Source organism: Amyelois transitella, chromosome 18 (assembly GCF_032362555.1).
Source record: "Amyelois transitella isolate CPQ chromosome 18, ilAmyTran1.1, whole genome shotgun sequence".
In the NCBI taxonomy this organism is placed as follows: domain Eukaryota; kingdom Metazoa; phylum Arthropoda; class Insecta; order Lepidoptera; family Pyralidae; genus Amyelois; species Amyelois transitella.
Window position 1 is genome coordinate 10181305 of NC_083521.1, and position 22787 is coordinate 10204091.

The following is a 22787-nucleotide window of genomic DNA, read 5'->3' on the forward strand; positions in this document are numbered from 1 at the left end:
CGAAGTAATGACGTGATTGTAAGTATGTTACTTATGAGGTGTGATAAGAATTCATGGTCGGCAATGCATCTTTGGCTAATGCAACTTTCGCGACTGATTTTACCTCATTTTACCTTTTTTAACTTAGCGCATGGTCTTATTTATTCAGTCTTTAGTATCCTGAATATTAACAATAAATACATATATAATAAACCAATTATATGTATACTAAAACGGTTTTCATTTGAAAGATCAGATAATGAGCAATGATCGAGTTTAAAAATTAATTGAGTCTTGTTTGGACATCGGACGAACACGGTCGTGTCCAGCACAATAGACTGCAACATCTGTTGGCCACTTGCAGTGCCGATTGCAATGAGGCTACTTTGGCGGGAAATTACAAACCTTATAATATTCTATAAAGGTTTGCATAAACTGTATTGTGAAGTGTTGTGTTATGATGTGTGAGATTAGCTGATTATACGTGCGTTCGTGTGGCAGAAAACCCGGTGAGATCTTTCCTTTTTCCATTGGCTTTTGTCGTACAAAGCAGCCAAAAACAAGCGTCAGATGTTAACAATATCTAAAATTCATCTATAACTGCATAAAGCCAAAAATAATATCACCACTTGATATCGCTTAAGTAATTCTATTCAAGGACGTATAAGAAATATTTTTTCTATACGTAAGTATATATGCTTCTATTTTCTATCTTGAAGACACTTAACGGGTATATTTATTACTAAGACTAACTAGGTTGTTTAAGAACAATTCTGTATGTCCAATTCCCTGATACCGTTACCACGTGGGCTTCATAAACCTAAAATCTACATATTAAAAATCATAACTATAAATTATGTGCCGTGCCGTGTGGTGCCGTGTGGTTCCCGGCACCAATACAAAAAAGAATAGGACCACTCCATGTCTTTCCCGTGGATGTCGTAAAAGGCGACTAAGGGATAAGCTAACAAACTTGGGATTCTTTTTTAGGCGAGGGGCTAGCAACCTGTCATTATTGGAATCTCGATTCTATCATTAAGCCAAATAGCTGAATGTGGCCATTCAGTCTTTTCAAGACTGTTGGCTCTGTCTACCCCGCAAGGGATATAGGCGTGACCATATGTATGTATGTATGTACTATAAATTATAAATCCAAACAATACTAAAATACAAGGCCGCTTGGGCAGTTGGTCAAATAGAAAGTTCTCCTATCCCATTCCAGCTACCTGCTCCACAATGCCAAGGGACAAAAATTCACATCTGGCAAAAACAATAGAAGCTGGGATCATTAAAAAAAATCGGCTCTTAGACCGTTCACTACATTGCGTTTTGTTTTTCAAATTGCACAAGATTAATAATACTAATGCATTTATATTTCCAGACAACTTTCCTTCCACAGATCTTACCAACCCTTAAAGAACACATTATATAAAATAAAACCAACAACGCACACACAACATCATCACCGATTGTAAAATAATAAAATTAATCTGGACCATCTGCTGCATGGAACCTTTATATAAATTCAAAACCAACGTTCGCCCCGTAGCGGATGGAAACATGACATACCTACCATACATAGTATATAATATTGAATATGATGATAAAACAAATGAAATAGAGAACAAAATAATATTAAGAAAAACAAAAAAAAGATAAAGGCGTATCAAAACGGTTAGGTATAATCCTAGCAAAACACGACAGAAAACACAAAAAGGCATCAATCTTACTGATAACCTCAGATTATAATAATACAAACACAATGCAATAGGAAAGAACCACGTCACAAAAATACGGCCTCTGTTGCCGAGCTGGAGCTAGAAGACATAACTAACTCTCATAATAGTGTATATTAGTATTGGAAGCCATGCCGCAAGCCCACGCAGCAAGCAAAAGTAGAGCGAGCTGAAGAAAATCAACACATCAAAATCAATGCTGGAATCTGGAGGAATTATGACAGGAATCAAAATTGAAAAAATTTAGGAAAAATGGAGTATTTTAATCAGTGCTAAGAACTGGAGAAGTCAGATTGGAATCAACGCTATGATCTATGATCTGGAGGAAATACTGAAAACCGATGTATTTGAACGAATGCTGCGAACTTCAGAAAACAAGACTTATTAAATCAATGCCGCGAATTTAAGAAAACACGACGTATTGGAATCAAGGCTGTGAATTCGAGAAATAATCATGTATTATTATTAATGCTACGAACTGATAGAGGTATTGGAGTCAATGCTGCGAACCTGAGGGTACACAACGTATTGGTATCAAGACAACGAATTCGAGAAAAATGAGGTATTGGAACTAATGCTGTAAACTGATAGAGGTCATATTGGAATCAATGCTGCGAACGTGAGGAAACATGATGTATTATAATTAATGCTGCGATCTGATAGAGGTCATATTGGAATCAATGCTGCGAACGTGAGGAAACATGATGTATTAGAATTAATGCTGCGATCTGATAGAGGTCATATTGGAATCAATGCTGCGAACCTGAGGACACATGACTTATTGGAATTAATGCTGCGAACTGATGGAGGTCATATTGGAATCAATGCTGCGAACCTGAGGACGTACAACATATTGGTATCAAGACTACGAATTCGAGAAAAATTATGTACTGGAACGTATGTTGTAAACTGATAGAGGTCATATTGGAATCAATGCTGCGAACGTGAGGAAACATGATGTAAGTATTAGAAGTAATGCTGCGAACTGATGGAGGTCATATTGGAATCAATGCTGCGAACCTGAGGACACATGACTTATTGGAATTAATGCTGCGAACTGATAGAGGTCATATTGGAATCAATGCTGCGAACCTGAGAAAACGCAACGTAGGTATGGAAATCAAAAGATTGAATCCGAGGAAACACAATATATTGGAATCAATGCAGCGAACCGATGGAAATTATATTGGAAGCAATGCTGCAAATCTGAGGAATCATGACGTATTGGAATCAAGACTGCGTATTCGAAAAAACATTATGTATTGGAATCAATGCTGCGAACTAATAGAGGTCATTTTGTAATTATACTGCAAACCTGAAGACACACAACAAATTGGAATCAAGAGCATGAATTGGAGAAAACATGACGTACTAGAGTTAATACTGCGAACTGACGGATATCCTATTGGAACCTGAGGAAACACGGGCATTGGAGGCGAAAATGAAATCTGGAAAATACGGTAGGAGAATATACGGACGGCATTGAAACTAGGGCGGTAAACTAGAGGAAATAACATCGGAATCAATGCTTCTAATTGGAGAAACACGACGCATAGGGTCCAATGCTACAACTGGAAGTGCACATACAAGAGACACGACACATTAGAAACAACACTACAAGCTGAATCAACACCTCGAACTGGAAGAACTCATATTGGACACAACGCGGCCAACTTGAGAGAAAGCCACAGGCAAATTTGGATAACAAGAATAAAGGCTTGAAGATGGCGCAAGAAATGACTTGGCGAGTGCAGATCTGAAACAGCCGACCGAACCGAACCACAAAAACTATCAAAACGGGGATAATTTATTAAAAAGGCCTCATGAAATCCTACACTACATATTCTTCAGAATGGGCAGACATCGCGACAAATAACAAAATTCATCACAGCAGCATGAGATTTCTACGAAATAAATGAAACTGACAACGAACCATTAAAAGAAGAATTAGAAAATAAGAAAGAAGGAAAGACGCAACACATCAACGCTCTCCTCCGTCGCAATACCCGTCTTCCTCAATTCCTATATTGGCTATAGGCTGTATAGTCGGTCGATTGTGGTCGACTGGTTGCGGTTGGTCGGCCTTCCTCTCCCATCCCTGAGCGTGTCACTCCCTATAAAATCTGTGCCCCCTGGTGTATCCAGCTAGACTGGGTCAGGCTTTGCTTGGCTGGGTGTGGTACCAATGTTCATGTTCATGTTCATGATCGAGTTTAAAAATTAATTAATCTTTTTATTAGTGTCCATGGCAAACTATTTAACTGCACACAACAGTTTAGTCACGACACCTTTGTACGTACCTATCTGTTCCTACGTGAAAGTAATAAAATTTATTTAATTTTGTAAAATTAATGCTAGCCAGTGAATACAGTGGATACGTATATCTGCCTTTTGTTTAAAACATGCACTGTGCAAATAATTGGCCTATAAGTGCCCAATTAATCAATATCCAATAAAATTAATGAATAATATTTTAAACGGAAATTTTGTTTTCCCTACATAGCAAAGAATAACTGTAAACCTTTATATGTAATAATTTTACCTTACATTTATTTTTATTTTCATTTTCTTTCGATTAACAAATTGCCGTTTTCTCTTTGTAAATAAAAGTTATATTTAAATTTTTGGAGTAATTAATATTATTGTTTTTTAAATTAAAATTTAGTAATATTAAAATTAAAAACTAATTTTGTGCCATTAGTCGCGGTTAAACGAAATTTTAAAATGAACATTATTATCTAGTAAATTAATTATTAATATAAATTTATTGAAATAAATCCACCATTGGTGGTTTTACAGTGTAATAAAAATTCTAAACTAATAGCAAGAGCAAAGTCGCAACACAAAATATTTGCATTTCATTTCCCAATTACGAATGAGTGAAAATGAGGACAGTGGACCCTGGTGTATGGCTTCGAGACCCGGTTTACGAGGCATGGTCTCGCAAACAAACAGACAAGGACCTGGAGAGCCGTCTGAGGCGCAGCTTCAGTGACGCAGCCCGGGAATTCTGGAGACACGCGTCTTTGAGAGGAACCTTAATAAGTAACAGGCGATGCGTTACTACTTGGGACACGTAAGAATTTTTGCGTACATCCTACACTATTAAACGACTTATATATATTTATATATACACATATATATTTGTACCCGCGTTCTTGGAAAAGGCTCTATCTATTTCTTTGAAATATAGGTGCATACGTGCGTGAAAAATCAATTAAGCTATTACCTTTTTTACAAAAAAAGAAGTTTCCATGTAGAATGGTCGCTAGGCATCGATAATTAGAATAGATGGATTTTCTGACGTCCACTGAGCACAGCTCGGTCACCCAGGTACTTACAGATAATATTTGTAGAACAGTCGTTTGTAGAGAAACATTACCCCCTGTGGGTTCAGTTTCTGTGCAGGCAACTGTACATACGGTGGGCTCAGGAGATAGCTGTACCAACCTCGCCGTGATTGGTGTATTGGGAGGTGACCCAAGTTAGATACCTGGGTCACCTCCCTATATATGCCTAACGGGGTAGACGAAGAAAACAGTCACTAGTCAGAAGTTTCGTTAAACTGGATGAAATTCCAATTTGTAAACCCTTTCCTTGTATGATTTTCAGTATGCTTACAGCTTTTAGCTTCACTATCACTACATACATACATACATACATAAACTCACGCCTCTTTCCCGGAGGGGTAGGCAGAGACTACCTCTTTCCATACATCTTTACATACTCGTAGTATAAAGCATACTCGCTTCCCGCGTCTGTCTCTATGTATGTATGTGTGTTTAAATCTTCAAAACTACGCAACGGATTTTGACGCAGTTTTTTTTAAATAGATGATTCAAGATGAAGATTTATATGTATAAATGCTACCCACGAATACGGGTCGGGTCGCTAATTCATTATAGTTATAGTTCTCTCCGGCATCTTTGCTTATCAAATACGACAAGGCGTCAAAATTTTCACCACAGCATCGCCTATCACTAATGTATGTTTGAAAAAGTATTGGTTCTTCCCCGGCAGTGCTCGTAATGTCTTCGCAGCTTCGTTCGCCTTCTTCCTCGCGGTCTGGCTGGTGACATACAACGTACGGGAGCAGACGGCAAGACCACCTTTGCAGGTATACCTATTATAATACACTAGCTGTGCCCGCGACTTCGTCCGTGTGGAATAGTTGCTTTGGGCATAATTAAAGCCCTCAAGGATGAATAATTTTCCCCGTCTATTTTTTGTACATTTTCCATTTTCCTAAAGCCTTCTTAGATAAATGGTCTAATTTTTCAAATAGAACCAGTAGTTCCTGAGTTTAGCGCGTTCAAACAAACAAACAAACTCTTCAGCTTTACATAGAATAAAATCATAAAATCCGCCTCTTTCCCGAAGACGTAGGCGTATAACATCCCAAAATTCATCTCTCCTCTCATGGGTCTACTGAAAGAGATTTCTTTTGAAATAAGTAGCACCTTTGTACTAGAATTACTGAAATAACTGCTCCTGTATATAATTGTGTGTACATAATTAAATAAATAAAAATCAAAACTTTTTAAAACGTATTACATTGTCAGGTGAACGCTCTGTCCACTCGCAGCCCGACGGAGGTGCGGTTCCCAGCCATCGCCCTCTGCTCCAACAACGTCATCAGCAAGGACAAGCTGGAAATGTATATCGAATTTCTGTAAGTAAGTTTATCATAAATACATTTTTTTTTCTCTTTAAGCAGAGACTATATCTTCATACTTGCCGCCATCTTTGCAAACTTCTTTCGCTTCCACATTAATTATTGTTTTCATGCAAAATAGCCGGTTTAGGGTATTCTTGATCTAACCGTGTGAGGTTAAATGTAAATTACTTACTTAAACATAAATTTGAGCTCTATATTATTTAGAAAATATCCCGATTAATTTATTCAGGACGAGCAGAGCATCTCACAACAAAACTTACAACACAGAATACCTGGTAAGGAACATCCTGCACTTCGGCGCCTTCCTCACGAAGACGCTTCCTCGTGTGGATGTCTCCTTCATAGATCTTCTCCAGCACAAGAATGAAACCTTCAACGTCACTCAACTTATGTATCAAGTAAATCTCATTCTTTATTATCTTTTAGGCGATGGGAGAATCACTATTCGATACTCATTCCATCATTACATACAGCTGGACGTGGCCTTTTAGTATATGCGAGACTATTGGCTTTGTCTACCTCGTAAGAGATAAATGCGTGATATCGATCCTATTATATATATATTGGTTTTGTTTTAACAAAAATATCAGCCCGATCTGTTCAATGAAATCGTTTTAAATACGCACATCGAAAACTTACATACACAGAATCACACCTTTTTGATAAAAGGAATATTGGATTCCTTTTATCAAAAAGGTGTGATTTCTATTGAAATAAGCAGCACCTTTGTACTACAAATTAATGCTCCTGTATATTTTTGTGTACATAAATAAATATAAATAAAATAGTAGTTATAATTAGATTTAAGTGATGTGACGTCAATAAGTGATACCTTGTATCCAATTTTGAAAATAAACTATTCTATTCTATTCTAATAAAGGATTTGATTTGTCCAGCTGTCTCCGAACTGCTCCAGCCTGCTGAGGACCTGCGCGTGGGCAGGCTCGCTGGTGGACTGCGCCCAGCTGTTCGCGATGAGGATCACGCCACTCGGGTTCTGCTGTGTTTTCAATTCTCGATATCAGTTAGTTCAAAAATGCCTATTTTTTGACAAATCCAGATAGCCACAAATGGAGTTTTCATGCTTCATCCTGGCGTTACATACATATGATCACGTCTATATCCATTGCGGGGTAGACAGAGCCAACAGTCTTGTTAAGACTGATAGGCAACGTTCAGCTATGTGGCTTTAAGATAGAATTGAGATTCAAATAGTGACAGGTTACTAGCACATCGCCTAAAAGAAGAATCCCAAGTTTATAAGCCTGCCTCTTAGTCGCCTTTTACGACATCCATGGGAAAGAGATGGAGTGGTCCTATTCATTTTTGCATTGGTGCCGGGAACCACACGGCACTGGCGTTACATCCACTGGTGAGAAGACTGGCGCCCTTTGCCCGTGAACCTGGATTGGGTGAATCAGTGACATGATAAATATCTAAGACTTAGACAGAGTTAGCTTTTCATTATATTTGATCAGGATTCGAACCGGAACCTTCTGATAAAGAAGCAGGCATTTACCAAAATAACTTTGCATTATTAACAATTTGTTCGGCACACGATTTGTGGCTCCCAGTTTTAAAAAGCAATTGTCACCTTCATTTATATCTTTATCATGATCAGCAAGTTTTTTTCCACCTTCTCACTTTTCCCAGACCAGAAGACATTAACGCAAAGCCCTGGGTGTCCCGCCGAGTGGGCCAGAGTACCGGCCTCGTGGTGGTCTACACGGAGAATGATGAGGATTATGCTTATCTGCGTCGACCAGCACTCGGAGTCGAGGTCATACATACATACATAAAATCACGCCTCTTTCCCGGAGGGGTACGCAGAGACTACCTCTTTCCACTTGCCACGATCTCTGCATACATCCTTCGCTTCATCCACATTCATAACTCTCTTCATACAAGCTCGGCGGTTTCGGATACTTTTGACCTGACCCTTTACCAGGACGTCCTTAATTTACATATATATGGTCACGACTATATCAATTGCGGGGTAGACAGAGCCAATAGTCTTGAAAAGACTGAATGGCCACGTTCAGCTATTTGGCTTAATGATAGGATTGAGATTTAAATAGTGACAGGTTGTTAGCCCATCGCCTAAAAAAAGAATCCCAAGTTTGTAAGCCTATCCCTCAGTCTTTTACGACATCCATGGGAAAGGGATGGAGTGGTCCTATTCTTTTTTGTATTGGTGCCGGGAACCACATGGCACATCGAGGTCATCGTATACATATTTATTTCTTTTTTGAACATTTCTACCTCCTGGCATAAGTACTGTACATCCATCCACGCCTTTCTGGAAAGCCCGGGTACGGTAGAATTACTTACTTACATTATTTTTTGGTAGCCATCACTCTAATAATACTTAGGCTCTACAGCAAGCAAGAAAATTGTAACCTGAATACTTTCATCTAGTGGAATGAACTGGCTTAAAAGGTAGGCTGGGTGAATCACTAAGATTAAAGACAGACACTTGGAGAATCCAAGTAAAATTTAACTTATCCCTAACAACTTACGACTTACAACTAAGTCGTGGTCATAGGCCGACTTCAGGCTTAGTGCTGTTTACGATTCAGCATCTATAGCCAACGAAAATTTGGAGGAAGATAATCCTACTTCCAGGTTTTGTTGTTTGATGGTGACGAGTATCCGCTGCTGGAGACGGGGGTGACGCGACTGTACCCGGTACAAAGGAATACTTCCATGTTCTTCTCTCTCAATCTGCGAGACATCAGGAGTAGTTCCGACCTGGGCTCGTATAGTGAGAGCTGGGTGAGTAAAATATGGTTGCAACTCTAGACATTTGATTTCTGATTGCTACATAGGGAATAAAGGACAGTCACAATCATTCATTATTATCACAATGTGGAGAGACTGTGTGACTGTGACTGTGTGAGTGTGCCGTGTGGTTCCCGGCACCAATACAAAAAAAGAAAAGGACCACTCCATCTCTTTCCTATGGATGTCGTAAAACTTGGGATTACAAACTTGGAATTCTTTTTTAGGCGATGGGCTAGCAACCTGTCAAAATTTGAATCTCAATTCCATCATAAAGCCAAAGAGCTGAACGTGGCCTATCAGTCTTTTCAAGACTGTTGGCTCTGTCTACCCCGCAAGGGATATAGACGTGACCTTATATATGTATGTATGTGGAGAGACTATGGATGTGCACTTGATACGATTCCTACAAGCTTTTTCTTACCCTAAAAAGGACAAAGATAAAAGTAAAAATTCTTCGATCAGAAACTTATCAATGTCCCAGCGAAAGGCGGATTGAGAATTACTACATACTTAGAAAAGTTATCATTTGAAAACGTGATTTAGAACAGGCACAAGGTATATCCATTTATTGTTCATCATTCACCTCTATGAATTGGGATGCGGTATTTATAAGACTACCTTCCAGCGTCGATGCGGCATCCGCGCCGCCGCCGGCCCGGCCGCCGCGCGCGCCAGCTACGGCTGGTGCCTGCTGCGGTGCCGCCGGCGCACGGCCGCCGCGCTGTGCGACTGCGTGCCCTACACGCTCATGCCGAGCGAGCTAGTGTGCAGCATCGGCCAGCTGCCTTGTCTGGACAAACACAAAGGTTTATTGACTACTAGCGACCCGCCCCGGCTTCGCACGGGTGCAAAATTATAAATGTTATTATACATAAAAACCTTCCTCTTGAATCACTCTACCTGTTACAAAAAACCGCATCAAAATCCGTTGCGTAATTTTAAAGATTTAAGCATACAGACAAACAGACTAAAATAGCGACTTTGTTTTATACTATGTAGTGACTAGTTGTGCCCGCGACTTCGTCCGCGTATAGTTATTTTGGGCATCATTGAAGCCCTCAAGGATGAATAATTTTCCCCGTTTTTTTTCACATTTTCCATTATTTCTTCGCTCCTTAAAGTTGCAGCGAGATGTTATATAGCCTTAAGCCTTCCTCGATAAATGGTCTGTTCAATTCGAACGTAGTTCTTGAGATAAGCGCGTTGAAACAAACAAACTCTTCAGCTTTATAATTAGTATAGATATAGATAATCACGTCTTTACCCATTTGTGCCGTGTGGATCCCAGCACCAATAGGAAAGAGAATAGGACCACTCCATCTCTTTCCTATGGATATCGTAAAAGGCGACTAAGGGATCGGCTTGTAAACTTGGGATTCTTCTTTTAGGCGACAGGCTAGCAATCTGTCACTATTTGAATCTCAATTCCATCATTAAGTCAAACAGCTGAACGTGGTCTATCAGTCTTTTAAAGACTGTCTACCCCGCAGACCTGATTATATGTATATATGTATGATACATATATATAATCGTCGTCTTAATCACTGATACGGTTAACAGAGCCAATGGTCTTAAAAAGACTCTAAGAACTCGTTTAGCTAATGGCTGAATGAGTGAAGGAATAGAGGTTCGGATTCTGACAGGATGCGACCCATATATTTTAGATGAAGACCTTAATTAAAAATCACAAGTGTATATCCTTAAATAATTTGATGATTATTTTTTTCTAAATATTCAAGTAAAATTTTACCTTGAAGGGTTTCATTGCAATTTGTTCTCAGGCACAGATGGGATTTGTTCTAAATTAGAAATCGTGAGTGTTTCGTCTGATGGACGATTTCGATTTATTTGTATGAACCAATTTAAATGCTCTTATTTCCTAAAGCGAACATAATTTTACTACTTGTAGAAATAATTGATCGAATCCAGTCGCTTCAATGGACGGAATATACTTTTTTTTTCAAACCCATCACTTTTTACAAAACAGAGAAGTTCGTCTATCATTACCCGGGGCTCGACGCCGATCCCAGCTTGAACGAGGAGACGCAGGACTCCCTGTTCTGCCCAGAATGTCTGCCAGACTGCGACCACCCCGTCTACAGCGCCGACGTCGCTTTTGCTTCTTATACGTTCTTAGAAGAAAATAAATACTTTCTGGGATTGACATTAGGGTAAGTCTATTCTTCTGACAACCATAAAAAATGGAGATTTTACATTTATACTTTAAAATAGGAGAACGCCATCACTTTCCCATGGATTTCGTAAAAGACGATTAAAGGAATAGAAGTACATTTATCTAGTGCAAGCTTCCATGTTGTTCTGGTACCAGAAAAAAGTTTATTAAGGGAAATTCTAGTGACCTTGAGCTAGTAACCTGTCTCCCTTTAAATCTCAATTCCGTCATAAAGCCATAAAGCTCAACGTGCCCTTTAGTCATTCAAGACTGTTGACCCTGTCTGCTCCGTAAAGGATAGATACGTGATATTATATGCCTGTTATGAGTTAAGCATTAGCCTTTCAGTCTTCCAAATTTTCAGTCATTGTGGTCTCTGTCTCCCCCGTAAGGGATAAGGATGTCACTACTACTTTTCTTCCTCCTGCAGTTAGTTTCGGTTACTCATTATTAAGGAGACAAAGGTGCGCTTTTAAAAATATATAAGTTACTATTTTCGAGTAATAAACATTTGATGTGCCGTGTGGTTCCCGGCACCAATACAAAAAAGAATTGAACCACTCCATTTCTTTCCCATGGATGTCGTAAAAGGCGACTCACAAACTTAGGATTCTTTCTTAGGCGATAGGCTAGCAACCTGTCACTATTCGAATCTCAATTCTATCATTAAGCCAAACAGCTGAACGTGGGCAGTCTTTTCAAGACTGTGGGCTCTGTCTACCCCGCAAGGGATATAGACGTGACCGTATGTATGTATGTATAAACATTTGATTGCAGTCCAGGGGCATCCCTGGCGAACTCTTCAGTGCTGCGCTTCTACTACAGCTCCAGGAACCAGCCGCAGTACCTCGTGGAGCCGGCCATGCGGTTGTCTGAAGCCATCGGTAATAACATTGTCTTTGGCGGGTTTTTTAATTGCTTTAATGAATTTGAATGAAAACTTTGACGACCGTTCCGTTACTCGACTGATGTACTGGTATGGTGTGTGGTTAAAATTTTATCGAAAAATCTGATTATTAACCCTTTTCATGAAAAATTTTTATGCTTAAATCAAAAGATTTACGAGTGTGCATGAAGCGAGATACAAGAAAGAAAATACAGGGATCGTGGCAAGTGGAAAGATATAGTCTCTGCCTACCACTGCGGGAAAGAGGCAGGAAGTACTTTTCCAACCCTGCTTATGGATGTCATAGACGGCGTATCTTAGGGTGCAAGTATTAAGTAACAATACTTTTATAAAATGCAATCAGGCACTTCAGAGAACTTCTTCAAAATCTTTATAGATTATAAAAAGCTCTTTAAAGTCTTATCAAAATCATACTTTGATCTATTAGACTATCAACCAATGATAATGTTCCACAGCTTTCATCGCCTGCCATTGGGTACTTCTGCTGACTGTCACCCTTATCACCATCGTGGAGCTGGTGTTCCACTTGACGATCCGGTGGGTGCATCATTTCAGGAGACGCACTGCTCGCATCAGGAAACTTACTAAAATCGACCACTCTCTAAGAATTCAGGAAGATCCTGATGTTGTTTCGGACCATGAGAATGCTTCCGATGAGAAAGTGGTTGAGCCAATTCTACAAAGATTCAATTTTTAAGAATATGTGTCAAGAACTTAAAGATAAGAAATGATAAAACATTAGATGTTATCTGAAGTACATGAGGATACACCATAAGTTTATACTAAAGTCAAAGTCAAAGTTAATTACAAATAAAATATATTTAATGTACAAACACGTTTTGTTATCTATAGTACGCCTAATATCACAGATGTAGCACTCATGCGCGAGGTATTCAAATAGCTATGATTTTAGCTAAATATTTCTATAAGAATTCAAAAATCTCAGAATATTGCAATCTTAATCTCCCATAATCTATACCCACGAAAATGGATCAAATGGATTGAAAATCTGAAGACGTGGCTCTTTTCGTCTGCTCCTAGCTTTTTCAGATTTGTACAAATACATTCCTCGTGACGAGGAACTGCAGGAGTAGCCTACCACGGTCTCGTTCCCACTGCACTCTCCACGCATCAGCTCGTTCCAAGATCGGCACTCTCTTCCCATTAAAGATCGATCATTCTGGACAGACTCCGAATAAAGCCTCCACGCCTGCGCATGGTCGCACTCTAAAGTGATACTCCTGTCCCGACACTCTGGCTGCTTCACCAGCACTCCGTTCACGTACACATCAGCATGACCCACAGGATTCTCTAATCCTAAAATCCCGGCGCTAGAATGTACCACTTGGACAAACTGTGCATCATTTTTGTCCAGCCTGTATTCAGCTAATCTGACAAAACACGGTCTCGCCGGATCAAGAGCTGTAATTCTTCCAATCCTTTCCTTCAACCCTTTTTTAACCAGCTTCCCCGTGATACCTGCCACGTGGGCTCCGAGGCTGAATCCTATCAGATGTACGGCTGATAAAGGTATGCCTTCTCTGTAGACGTTTTTGATGAAGTTGTACAGCAGATTGGCTAGAGCCTTGACTCTTGACGCCGAGGAGATGTATCCTCGATGGAAGGCGAGGCGCGTATCAATGACTAAGACTATTGGGTTTTTTCTGAGTAGAGCCGTGACTAACGCTTGTGCGGCTTCGTCGTTTGGGGAGTTCAACCACCCGGGGATGTAGACTATGAGAGCGGCGGGTCGCGGGTGTTCGCGGAGGCGGAGGTGGGCGTTGGCGACGCGGTAGGAGCGGCGGCCGGTCCGGGTGAACTCCACCACGTCCAGGAGGGGCAGCTCGGAGGTGTACTGCCTGGAGAATAACACCTCCAGGGGCAGGATCTCACCTGAAAATGTTTTTTTTTATTATATGTATATTTTAAAATATTATTTTTTGATGTCTACTGTTTGCATGACATCGACGTATTTAAAATCCGAAAGCAAAATTCGTCTCGGGAATTAATGGAGACAGGGGTAGTCTTTTCCCAGCAATGGGTCACGATATTACGGTTTACGTTTTCTTAGGCGGAAAACAAGTATGTAAAAATCATCTCACAATGCTTTTATGTAGGTACTCGATGATGGAAAATAATTTGCTTTAATGACATCCGTAGGGCTAAATGCAATGAGTTACGTTACAATTTAAATAAAGAACAGTTTATTATAATTGTGTCACTATTTGATAATAATAAACGCGTAGGCGACGAAAAGCAGGTCAAGCGCAGGTTCATTGCCGCTGCGGTTGAGTTACGATGCATACATACATACATAAAATCACGCCTCTTTCCCGGAGGGGTAGGCAGAGACTACCTCTTTCCACTTGCCACGATCTCTGCATACTTCTTTCGCTTCGTCCACATTCATAACTCTCTTCATACAAGCTCGGCGGTTTCGGGTACTTTTGACCTGACCCTTTACCAGGACGTCCTTAATTTGATCAAGATACGTTCGTCTAGGTCTTCCCACTCCGACCTTTCCCTCCACACTCTCCTTGTATATCTGCTTAGTCAACCTGCTTTCATTCATCCTCTCCACATGACCGAACCATCTTAACATACCCTTTTCTATTCCTGTAACTACATCTTCTTTCACATCACAACATTCCCTTATCACGCTGTTCCTTATCCTGTCACTCAATTTCACACCCATCATACTCCTTAACGCTCTCATTTCCACTGCATTTATTCTGCTTTCATGCTTCTTTTGCCATACCCAACTTTCACTCCCATACATTAATGTCGGGACCAACACGCCCCTGTGCACAGCCAGTCGAGCCTTTTTGGATAGTTTCTGACTGCTCATAAAGGCATGCAAAGCTCCATTCACCATGTTCCCCGCGTTCACTCTCCTTTCAATATCACTATCATACTTGCCATCTGATGTAAACTTTGATCCTAGATATACAAACTCTTTCACTTGCTCCACTTTTTCTCCTCCAATCAAAATATTACATGCTGTCATTTCTTTCTCCATTTCAAAAACCAGTGTTTTAGTTTTACTTACGTTCACTTTCATTCCTTTCTCTTTTAAAGCTTCATGCATACAGTTTACCATCTCCTGTAACTCCTCCGCTGATGACGCCAGTATAACCTGATCGTCGGCATAGAGCAGACATTTGACGAGTAACTCATTCATCCTTAATCCACTTTTAGACTCTTTCAAATCTGTCAAACAGCTATCCATAAATAGGTTGAACAGCCACGGTGACGCAACACATCCTTGCCTAACGCCTTTCTCAATCTTAAACCACTCAGTGTGCGCTCCGTTTATCCTGACACAAGCACTCGAATCCTCATATAAGGATTTCAGTGCTCGTATTAAGAGACTGCTCACCCCATGCATAGAAAGTGCTGACCACAATTCATTCCTCTCAACTCTGTCATAGGCCTTTTCCAGATCTACGAATGTGCAATAGACTTTTTGACTCTTGGCCAAAAACTTTTCGGCTATGCACCGCAAGGAAAAGACCTGATCAGTACATCCCATTCCCTTTCGAAATCCCGCTTGAGCATCCCATATTTTGTCATCAGTTTCATTCCTGACTCTATTAATCAATACCTTAGCATACAATTTGCCGACGACGCTAAGCAGGCTTATACCACGATAATTTTTGCAGTCCAGCTGTGACCCTTTTCCTTTGTAAAGTGGCACGATAACAGCCTTACACCAATCTTTTGGTACTCGGCCGCTTCTCCAACACAAATTGAAAAGGCAGTACAACTGACTAGCTACTACGCCTTTTCCTGCTTTAAGCATCTCGACCGACACTCTATCACACCCAGCAGCCTTTCCCGCTTTCATACTCTTAAGTGCTTCCACAATTTCGAACATTTCAATTTCGCCTTCCATCTCATTCTCTTTTTCTTCGCTATAGCAGAAATCTTTCTTATTTCCTTCCTTTTTTTCAAATAAACTTTCAAAATAGTCCTTCCATATCTTTAGTACACATTCTTCTCCTTTCACAACGCTACCATCCTGGCATCTGATCCTAGTCAGCTCTCTGGTTATAGTATTTCCTCGGGCTGACCTTACGGATTTCCAGAATACTTTCAGATTTGACTGAAAGTCTTCTGATAGCCTTTTATCAAAATCCTCTTTATACTCTTCTTTCTTTCTAATCACAGCTTTCTTAACCAAATCTTTCATTTTCTTATATTCCTTACGTGCTTCATTCACATCTTCATCTATAACCTCTTGCATTCTTAAGTTAGCTTTTGCTGCTAACAAATCCAGCCATGCTTTCTTCTTTAATCGCACAAGTTCTTGCACATCTTTACTCATCCACGCATTTTTGTGATTTTTTCCTTTCCTTCTTCTACTTACACCACACACTTCAACAGCTACTTTCACAATTCTTTCTTTAAATTCCTTCCATCCATCTTCAATATCGCTCATTTCCTCTAAATCTTCAAATTCATCCTTCAGTCTATTAATATACTTCTTACCTACATCCATATCTTGCAAATTTTCTACTTTTACTCTTTCCAAAGCGCTGGTTTGCTCCCTTACCCTGTGCCGCCAGCGATTGAAGATACCCCTTATCCGGGATATCACCAGTAAATGGTCCGAGTCAATGCCAGCACCGCGATATGCACGGGTATCCAGCACTTTGTTCTTCAATCTTTCATCTACAATCACAAAGTCTATCATACTTTTTAAAATACCTTCCACTCTTGTGTAGGTGTGGATCTCTTTATGTTGAAACATTGAGTTCGACACAAAAAGATCCCACTCTAGACAAATTTCTAATACACTTCTTCCATTATCATTCACCTTTTCGTCACCAAACGCACCAAGCACCTTTTCATATCCATCACGCTTTACACCCACCCATCCATTAAAATCACCTAACATAATAATCTTCTCATTTGGCTTGGTAACTTTCAATACTTCTCTTACACTATTCCAGAACTCCTCGTTTTCGCTTTTTGCTGATGTTGTACCCCTCGAACCCACATCCCAAGGTGCATAAACACCTAGAACGAAGATCCGAGTGATTCCAACTTTCAGCCTAATCCATAGAAGACGAGGGCTGACACACTCATACTCATTCACGCACTCAGCCATTCGTGCAGAAAGAATTAGACCGACCCCTTGACAGCCTCGGCTGGTACTGGAAATTCCAGACCAATACGCCGTGTAAGGGCCGTGCTGCGTCGCGTCGCATCCTTTCCGCTTCGTTTCATTCACGCACAACACATCCAAACGTCTTTCATCCATCATCTGGCATACTTCCTCAATCTTATCCTTCATTCCTCCTCTTACATTCATCGTCGCAAAGCGGCTTTCAGCAGACCGCATACCGCTCCCGCCGGGAACGAGACGTGATGGGGTGCGGACACCATCGCCGCCATCTAGGTGCTCTTTCAAAAGATTTGCATCCATGCGATTCCCACGAGACGCTAGGGAAAAATTTTGTCCGCCCCAGCAGAGCCCCGCATGCCAGGGTAAGGCTAGCCATTACCTGGGGGTCGCCCAACCCCATGGCGGAAGTGGCACGCTCGAGACTAGGCTCGCCCCTAGCCATGCATCCATCGGCGCGGCAGACCTTAGATTGGCAGCTAGCACCTATGATTATTATATTATAAAAATATAATTAATTCGAGAGACAGCAAGTACAGCGGGATTCTGTTGAAAATCGTAAATATCCGTCGTAAGTGAACAAAATCGATTTACGATGTTACGAGTTACGATGATGTGAGTAAAGCTTAGTTCACACATGTTACCAATGCTAATGATTAATGTTACATGATTCCAAATGTCTAAGATAAAATAAAGGTGTGTTACGTGCGCTTAGTACCTTAATTATTTATCTTTACCTTTCATCTTTACTTGGTCAAAATCAACTAACTCTTATTAATTTTCTTCTTTATGTAATTCCGGGAGAGATGAATATAAAATTATCTTTTGCCATGCCATATATTACAAATTAGGTTTTTACTACAAATATAATGTAAAAGGCTTACTGAACAGATCTATCAATATTAAAATTATTAATTAACTAAGTTTAAATACTTTTCAAGTTCGTGTAAACTGAGCATTATGCTAATGAATTATTTATAAGACCGTAACTTCCGATTGGCCGGAATAATTTTAGGAGTTTATTTATAAGCTTAATTAGAATAAGGAACCTTCTTATAATAAAAAATCAGTTCAAATACTTTCATAAAGCTCAGGTTTATTATTCTAATCTGACCGAACGGTTAAATCAATTTCGAACAGTTACGAAGTAAGACAAATAATTTTAAGGTGTATATAATAATGTCAAGAAATATTTTCATGAAATTCCAAATCCAGTCTAGTTATCTGAAATTAAATATCCCTAAAAATAATTTAAAACCTTCCTTTATGAATTCTTGCTAATTATTATGTCAGAAACACATATTTTCGACAAAGACAAGACATGTCTTACATTCCTTACTCTTTTAGAATTAAAACATAAATGAATCATTCAGTACTCCATCGTTAGGTAACTACAGCTGTGATACAGACAGACAGACAGATAATGATCGCGTTGTAATGAATGGCTGCGACGGCGGAAGCATATCCGCGTGCGCCGGCGCAGCGACGCGGCGCGATCTATGTGAAAATGGCAGTTTAGCACGTACAGAACAAGAACATTTGATATTATTTATGATTATCCAAATCGCGTAAGTCCCGGTTACATTTTCACCTCTCTGGAGAGGTGGCCAGGGTTTGCTTCAACCACAAACATTGATTGGTCACTCATTCTAGTCTGACCTACTATGCCATCGCAGAGAATCCATGGGGGAATCTTGTCTATATTGCATCGTAAGTGCACTTCCTGAAACTGAAGGTTTCTATTATCCCTCGACGTTATTATCATAAGCATCAGTTAGCCATCAATAACTCTCATTTGTCTTTCAGTTGCACCGTCAGAATGTCACGTGTTCAAGCGTCATAGCGGAATTTGATAATCTTAAACTATACTGAGTTTACCTAAAAATTACCTACGTTTCCATATCAAATCAAATATGACCAATTTGTAGTGTCCGACCGAAGGTCTATTTTTGGCCGAAGCCGAAGCCGAAGCCGATTAATCGGCTATCGCCACAACCTTCGGCCGAAGCCGAAGCCGAAGCCGAAGGTTTATATTCTCTCAGCACTCAGTAATTAATTTTGTTCAATATTGTCTACAAGCTACAATTAATATTAAAATCTTTTCAAAACCTCAATATTGAAGGTTTATATATTGACTGTCTCATATACAAGTTGATGATATATCATAGAGGTGGTTGGTTTAGAGATAAACTAGCTGTTGCCCGCGACTTCGTCCGCGTAAATTTTGAGTTGAATTTTAATCATACAGTCAGATACAGACAGACAAAAAATGTAAAAAAAAAATTCTCTATCCGTTTCAGTCAAAATATTAAATGTACAGAAAAAATATTTTTACCGTTTTATTATTATATGTAGTATTTTGATTTTCAGTTTTTTTACATAAAATACTCAAACAATACAAAAAAAATATATATATTTTTAATAATAAAAAATATCTTGTAATTGCGGGGTAGACAGAGCCAACAGACTTGAAAAGACTGAATGGCCACGTTCAGCTATTTGACTTAATGATAGAATTGAGATTCAAAAAGTGATAGGTTGCTCGCCCATCGCCTAAAAAAGAATCCCAAGTTTGTAAGCCCATCCCTTAGTCGCCTTTCACTTATATTTATATGTTATAGGTATAATGCCGTCGTATAATGATAAATGACTTTGAATTTTTAATTTCGTAACTTATTTGCAGGCATACTGATGCCTTGAGTTCATTCAAATGTCGATAACTTTTTTTTTGTGAACCGATTTTGATGAAACAAACTTTAAATGTTATTCTGAGTTAAAACAAAGCAATTGGTGAAAGTTTGAAGTAAATCGGTTTAGTACTTTCGGAGATAATCGTGATCATACATACAGACAGACAGACAAGAAATTAAAAAAAAATATTTTTGCTTTCTATTATTCATTCTAAGTGTCCCTCTATGCATTTCAGTCGAAAATACTAAATGTACAGACAAAATATTTTTACTGTTTTATTATATGTATAGATAAAAGTTTGTGATTTACCTACTGGTAAAAAATAATGATTTGATTTCTTACAAAAACACTCGTTTAAATACACGTACGGACTTGTTTTGATGCATGCAATCAGCAATGTGATATTTTGACAGTGACTCCCCGCCGCCTCATGACTTTCGTAACAGTTCGTTCAATCTCGACGGTCGCTCGGACCTTCGGCGAAACCTTCGGCTTCGGCCGGATTTTGGGCCGAAGCCGAATGTTTCGCCGAAGGTGGATTTTTTGGCCGAAGGTGGCCGAAGCCGAAGCCGAAGCCGAAGCTTCGGTCGGACACTACCAATTTGACGTTGTGTCAAATTGGTCATAAATTTAGGAACCCAGTTCTTAATCCTCTAACACGAAACAAGCACTCAAAGCGTCCAAATACCTAGAAGATATTTAGGTATTCAACCTCTTTGTGAACTACGCACTGCGAGTAGGTATTTGTTACTGGCCAGTTACAAAATGATGTTTTTTTTTAAATGTTTTTAAATGTTAAAAAAATTATACATTAATACTCGTACTACTTTATTGTGCAATGACTGCATATTCCGAGATCATAATTATTATTTCTAAGTCAGTGCATTAATATAGTTTTTCGTGTCAAGTACAATTTCATTTTTCTGCAATTGTTTCTAAGTTTCAATCCATTAGCAATCTAGTTTATTAGTTCATAAATAAACAAGCACTGTGCTTAATGCAATTCCCATGGGAATGGAGCGGAGATGTAATTTTCTAGTCACTCATAGAAAACAGAATTGGTACATGAATGTAATAGATGAGTGTAATTGCAGAGATAATTATAATTTCGAAAACATTCTGTCCGTCTTTTGTCTTAGAATTATGAAATCGAACCCGACACCACGGCTACGGCATCCGCACGCACTAAACCACACGACCATATAGCAATTTGTATTTTTGAAAAGAAAAATTACTGCATCCATTACTGCATCGAATGTATGAATTAATTTAGATAAATTGTGTAAAAGTTAACAAACTTGACAACAATATTAATTTAATTTTAAATTAAACGAACTTAGAAAAATCGAACTTTGTTATGCTCTTATTTTTAGATAAAACTTCAACCTTAAAACGCACGTAAATTAGGTCAAGTTGAATGAACACCATCACAACCCGTCACCACCACACCGGAACAGGAAGCGCCCGTTATCACAACTTCAATAAGTTATACACACACAATATAAAATGGCGGAATAAAAAAAAAATACACACAACTGGCCGCGGCAGTTTTCACGAGCTCTTCAAAATTGCTGGCCAGGAACGGAGGGAGACCAGCAGTCAACGGGCCCAGGGTCTCTCCTGACGCGGACCCTAGGAGGGCAATAATCGCAAGGGCCCCGAGAAGGCCCGAGGAGCCAACCGGCACGGTGCGCGCGCGCATCGCATATACCTCCCATCGCTTACGTAACGGTAATATAAACAATGAGATTTGTAGAATACCCTTGATTCGATGTTTAGCATTTTTGTGGTTCTGTCAGCGGGAGCTAACAGCTGATTTAGGTGTTTGATTTGCAACTTTATTTCATTGAAATAATAGCTAGACTTGAATGAGTATGATAATTGTTACTTTTGTCTGATCGCAGTTATTGTGTTGGAATTTGTCTAAAAACACAAATTGCACCCGATCGTAAGCCAAATCAAAACCACGATCTGTCCAGAACCGCTGACCTACATAACTAAAGTATGTTTATACTAATTCAAATTATGTGGCCAAAAACTTGTCCAGTACTTTTAAGCCAATTGTGTAATGGGTGGCTATAGCACTCAGGCTATTCAAATTCAGACAACGTCTCAAATCTCACAAAATAATCAAAGTAGTATATTTTTGGCAACATGTCATTACTTAGGTAATTAGTGAACTAACAAAGAAAATCAAAAAGACGAATGCAACATGCTACATTTTCATAAACCACACGACTCTTGATTCCTGACCTTCCAGCGACCTCGGCATGGCCAGATTTATTCTGTTGTTAGCGTGACCACATGTTGGAGAGCAATTACACAGTGTTGATAAATGTATGACAAGCAAGGGTCACAGAATAATACAAGTCATGAGTGAAAAAGAAATGTAATTTCTGCACAGTCAAAAGCAAAAAATATTTCAGACCTGCCATAGACTATTATTTTATGACGAGATCTCTATGCCACAAGTCACAACAACAAATCACGCGCCACTATCAGTCAAAAACAGCGTATATTCTAAATCGCGCAAGCAAAGATTTCACGGATATACAACCTCCGACACAACATCGTCGGAGCCGCGGTTCCCCAGGCATTACACCTAGCCTGGCGGAAGATCTTTCCTTTGGCGGTCGAGCCGAACTATTGTACCCGTTACAATTTAAATCGTGTTTCTGCCAATAAAATCGTAATTACTTACTTAGAAATAA

The 22787-nt window shown here is 39.4% G+C and overlaps 2 protein-coding genes across 2 annotated transcripts; one reads left to right on the plus strand and one right to left on the minus strand.

The window, feature by feature from the left end:
- The first annotated feature begins 4576 nt into the window (after positions 1 to 4576).
- On the plus strand, positions 4577 to 10786 carry LOC106136658 (sodium channel protein Nach). Its single transcript, XM_060949253.1, has 9 exons — positions 4577 to 4791; positions 5736 to 5832; positions 6278 to 6387; positions 6623 to 6791; positions 7290 to 7417; positions 8047 to 8173; positions 9019 to 9168; positions 9803 to 9983; positions 10776 to 10786. The coding sequence occupies exons 1-9, from the start codon at positions 4601 to 4603 to the stop codon at positions 10784 to 10786; spliced, it is 1164 nt and encodes a 387-aa protein (XP_060805236.1). The 5' UTR covers positions 4577 to 4600.
- A 2310-nt stretch (positions 10787 to 13096) lies between these two features.
- On the minus strand, positions 13097 to 21780 carry LOC106136659 (lipase member H). The gene is made up of 2 exons (XM_013337281.2): positions 21610 to 21780; positions 13097 to 14150 (listed from the first exon to the last, which is right to left on the minus strand). The coding sequence occupies exons 1-2, from the start codon at positions 21776 to 21778 to the stop codon at positions 13231 to 13233; spliced, it is 1089 nt and encodes a 362-aa protein (XP_013192735.1). The 5' UTR covers positions 21779 to 21780; the 3' UTR covers positions 13097 to 13230.
- Positions 21781 to 22787: the final 1007 nt, after the last annotated feature.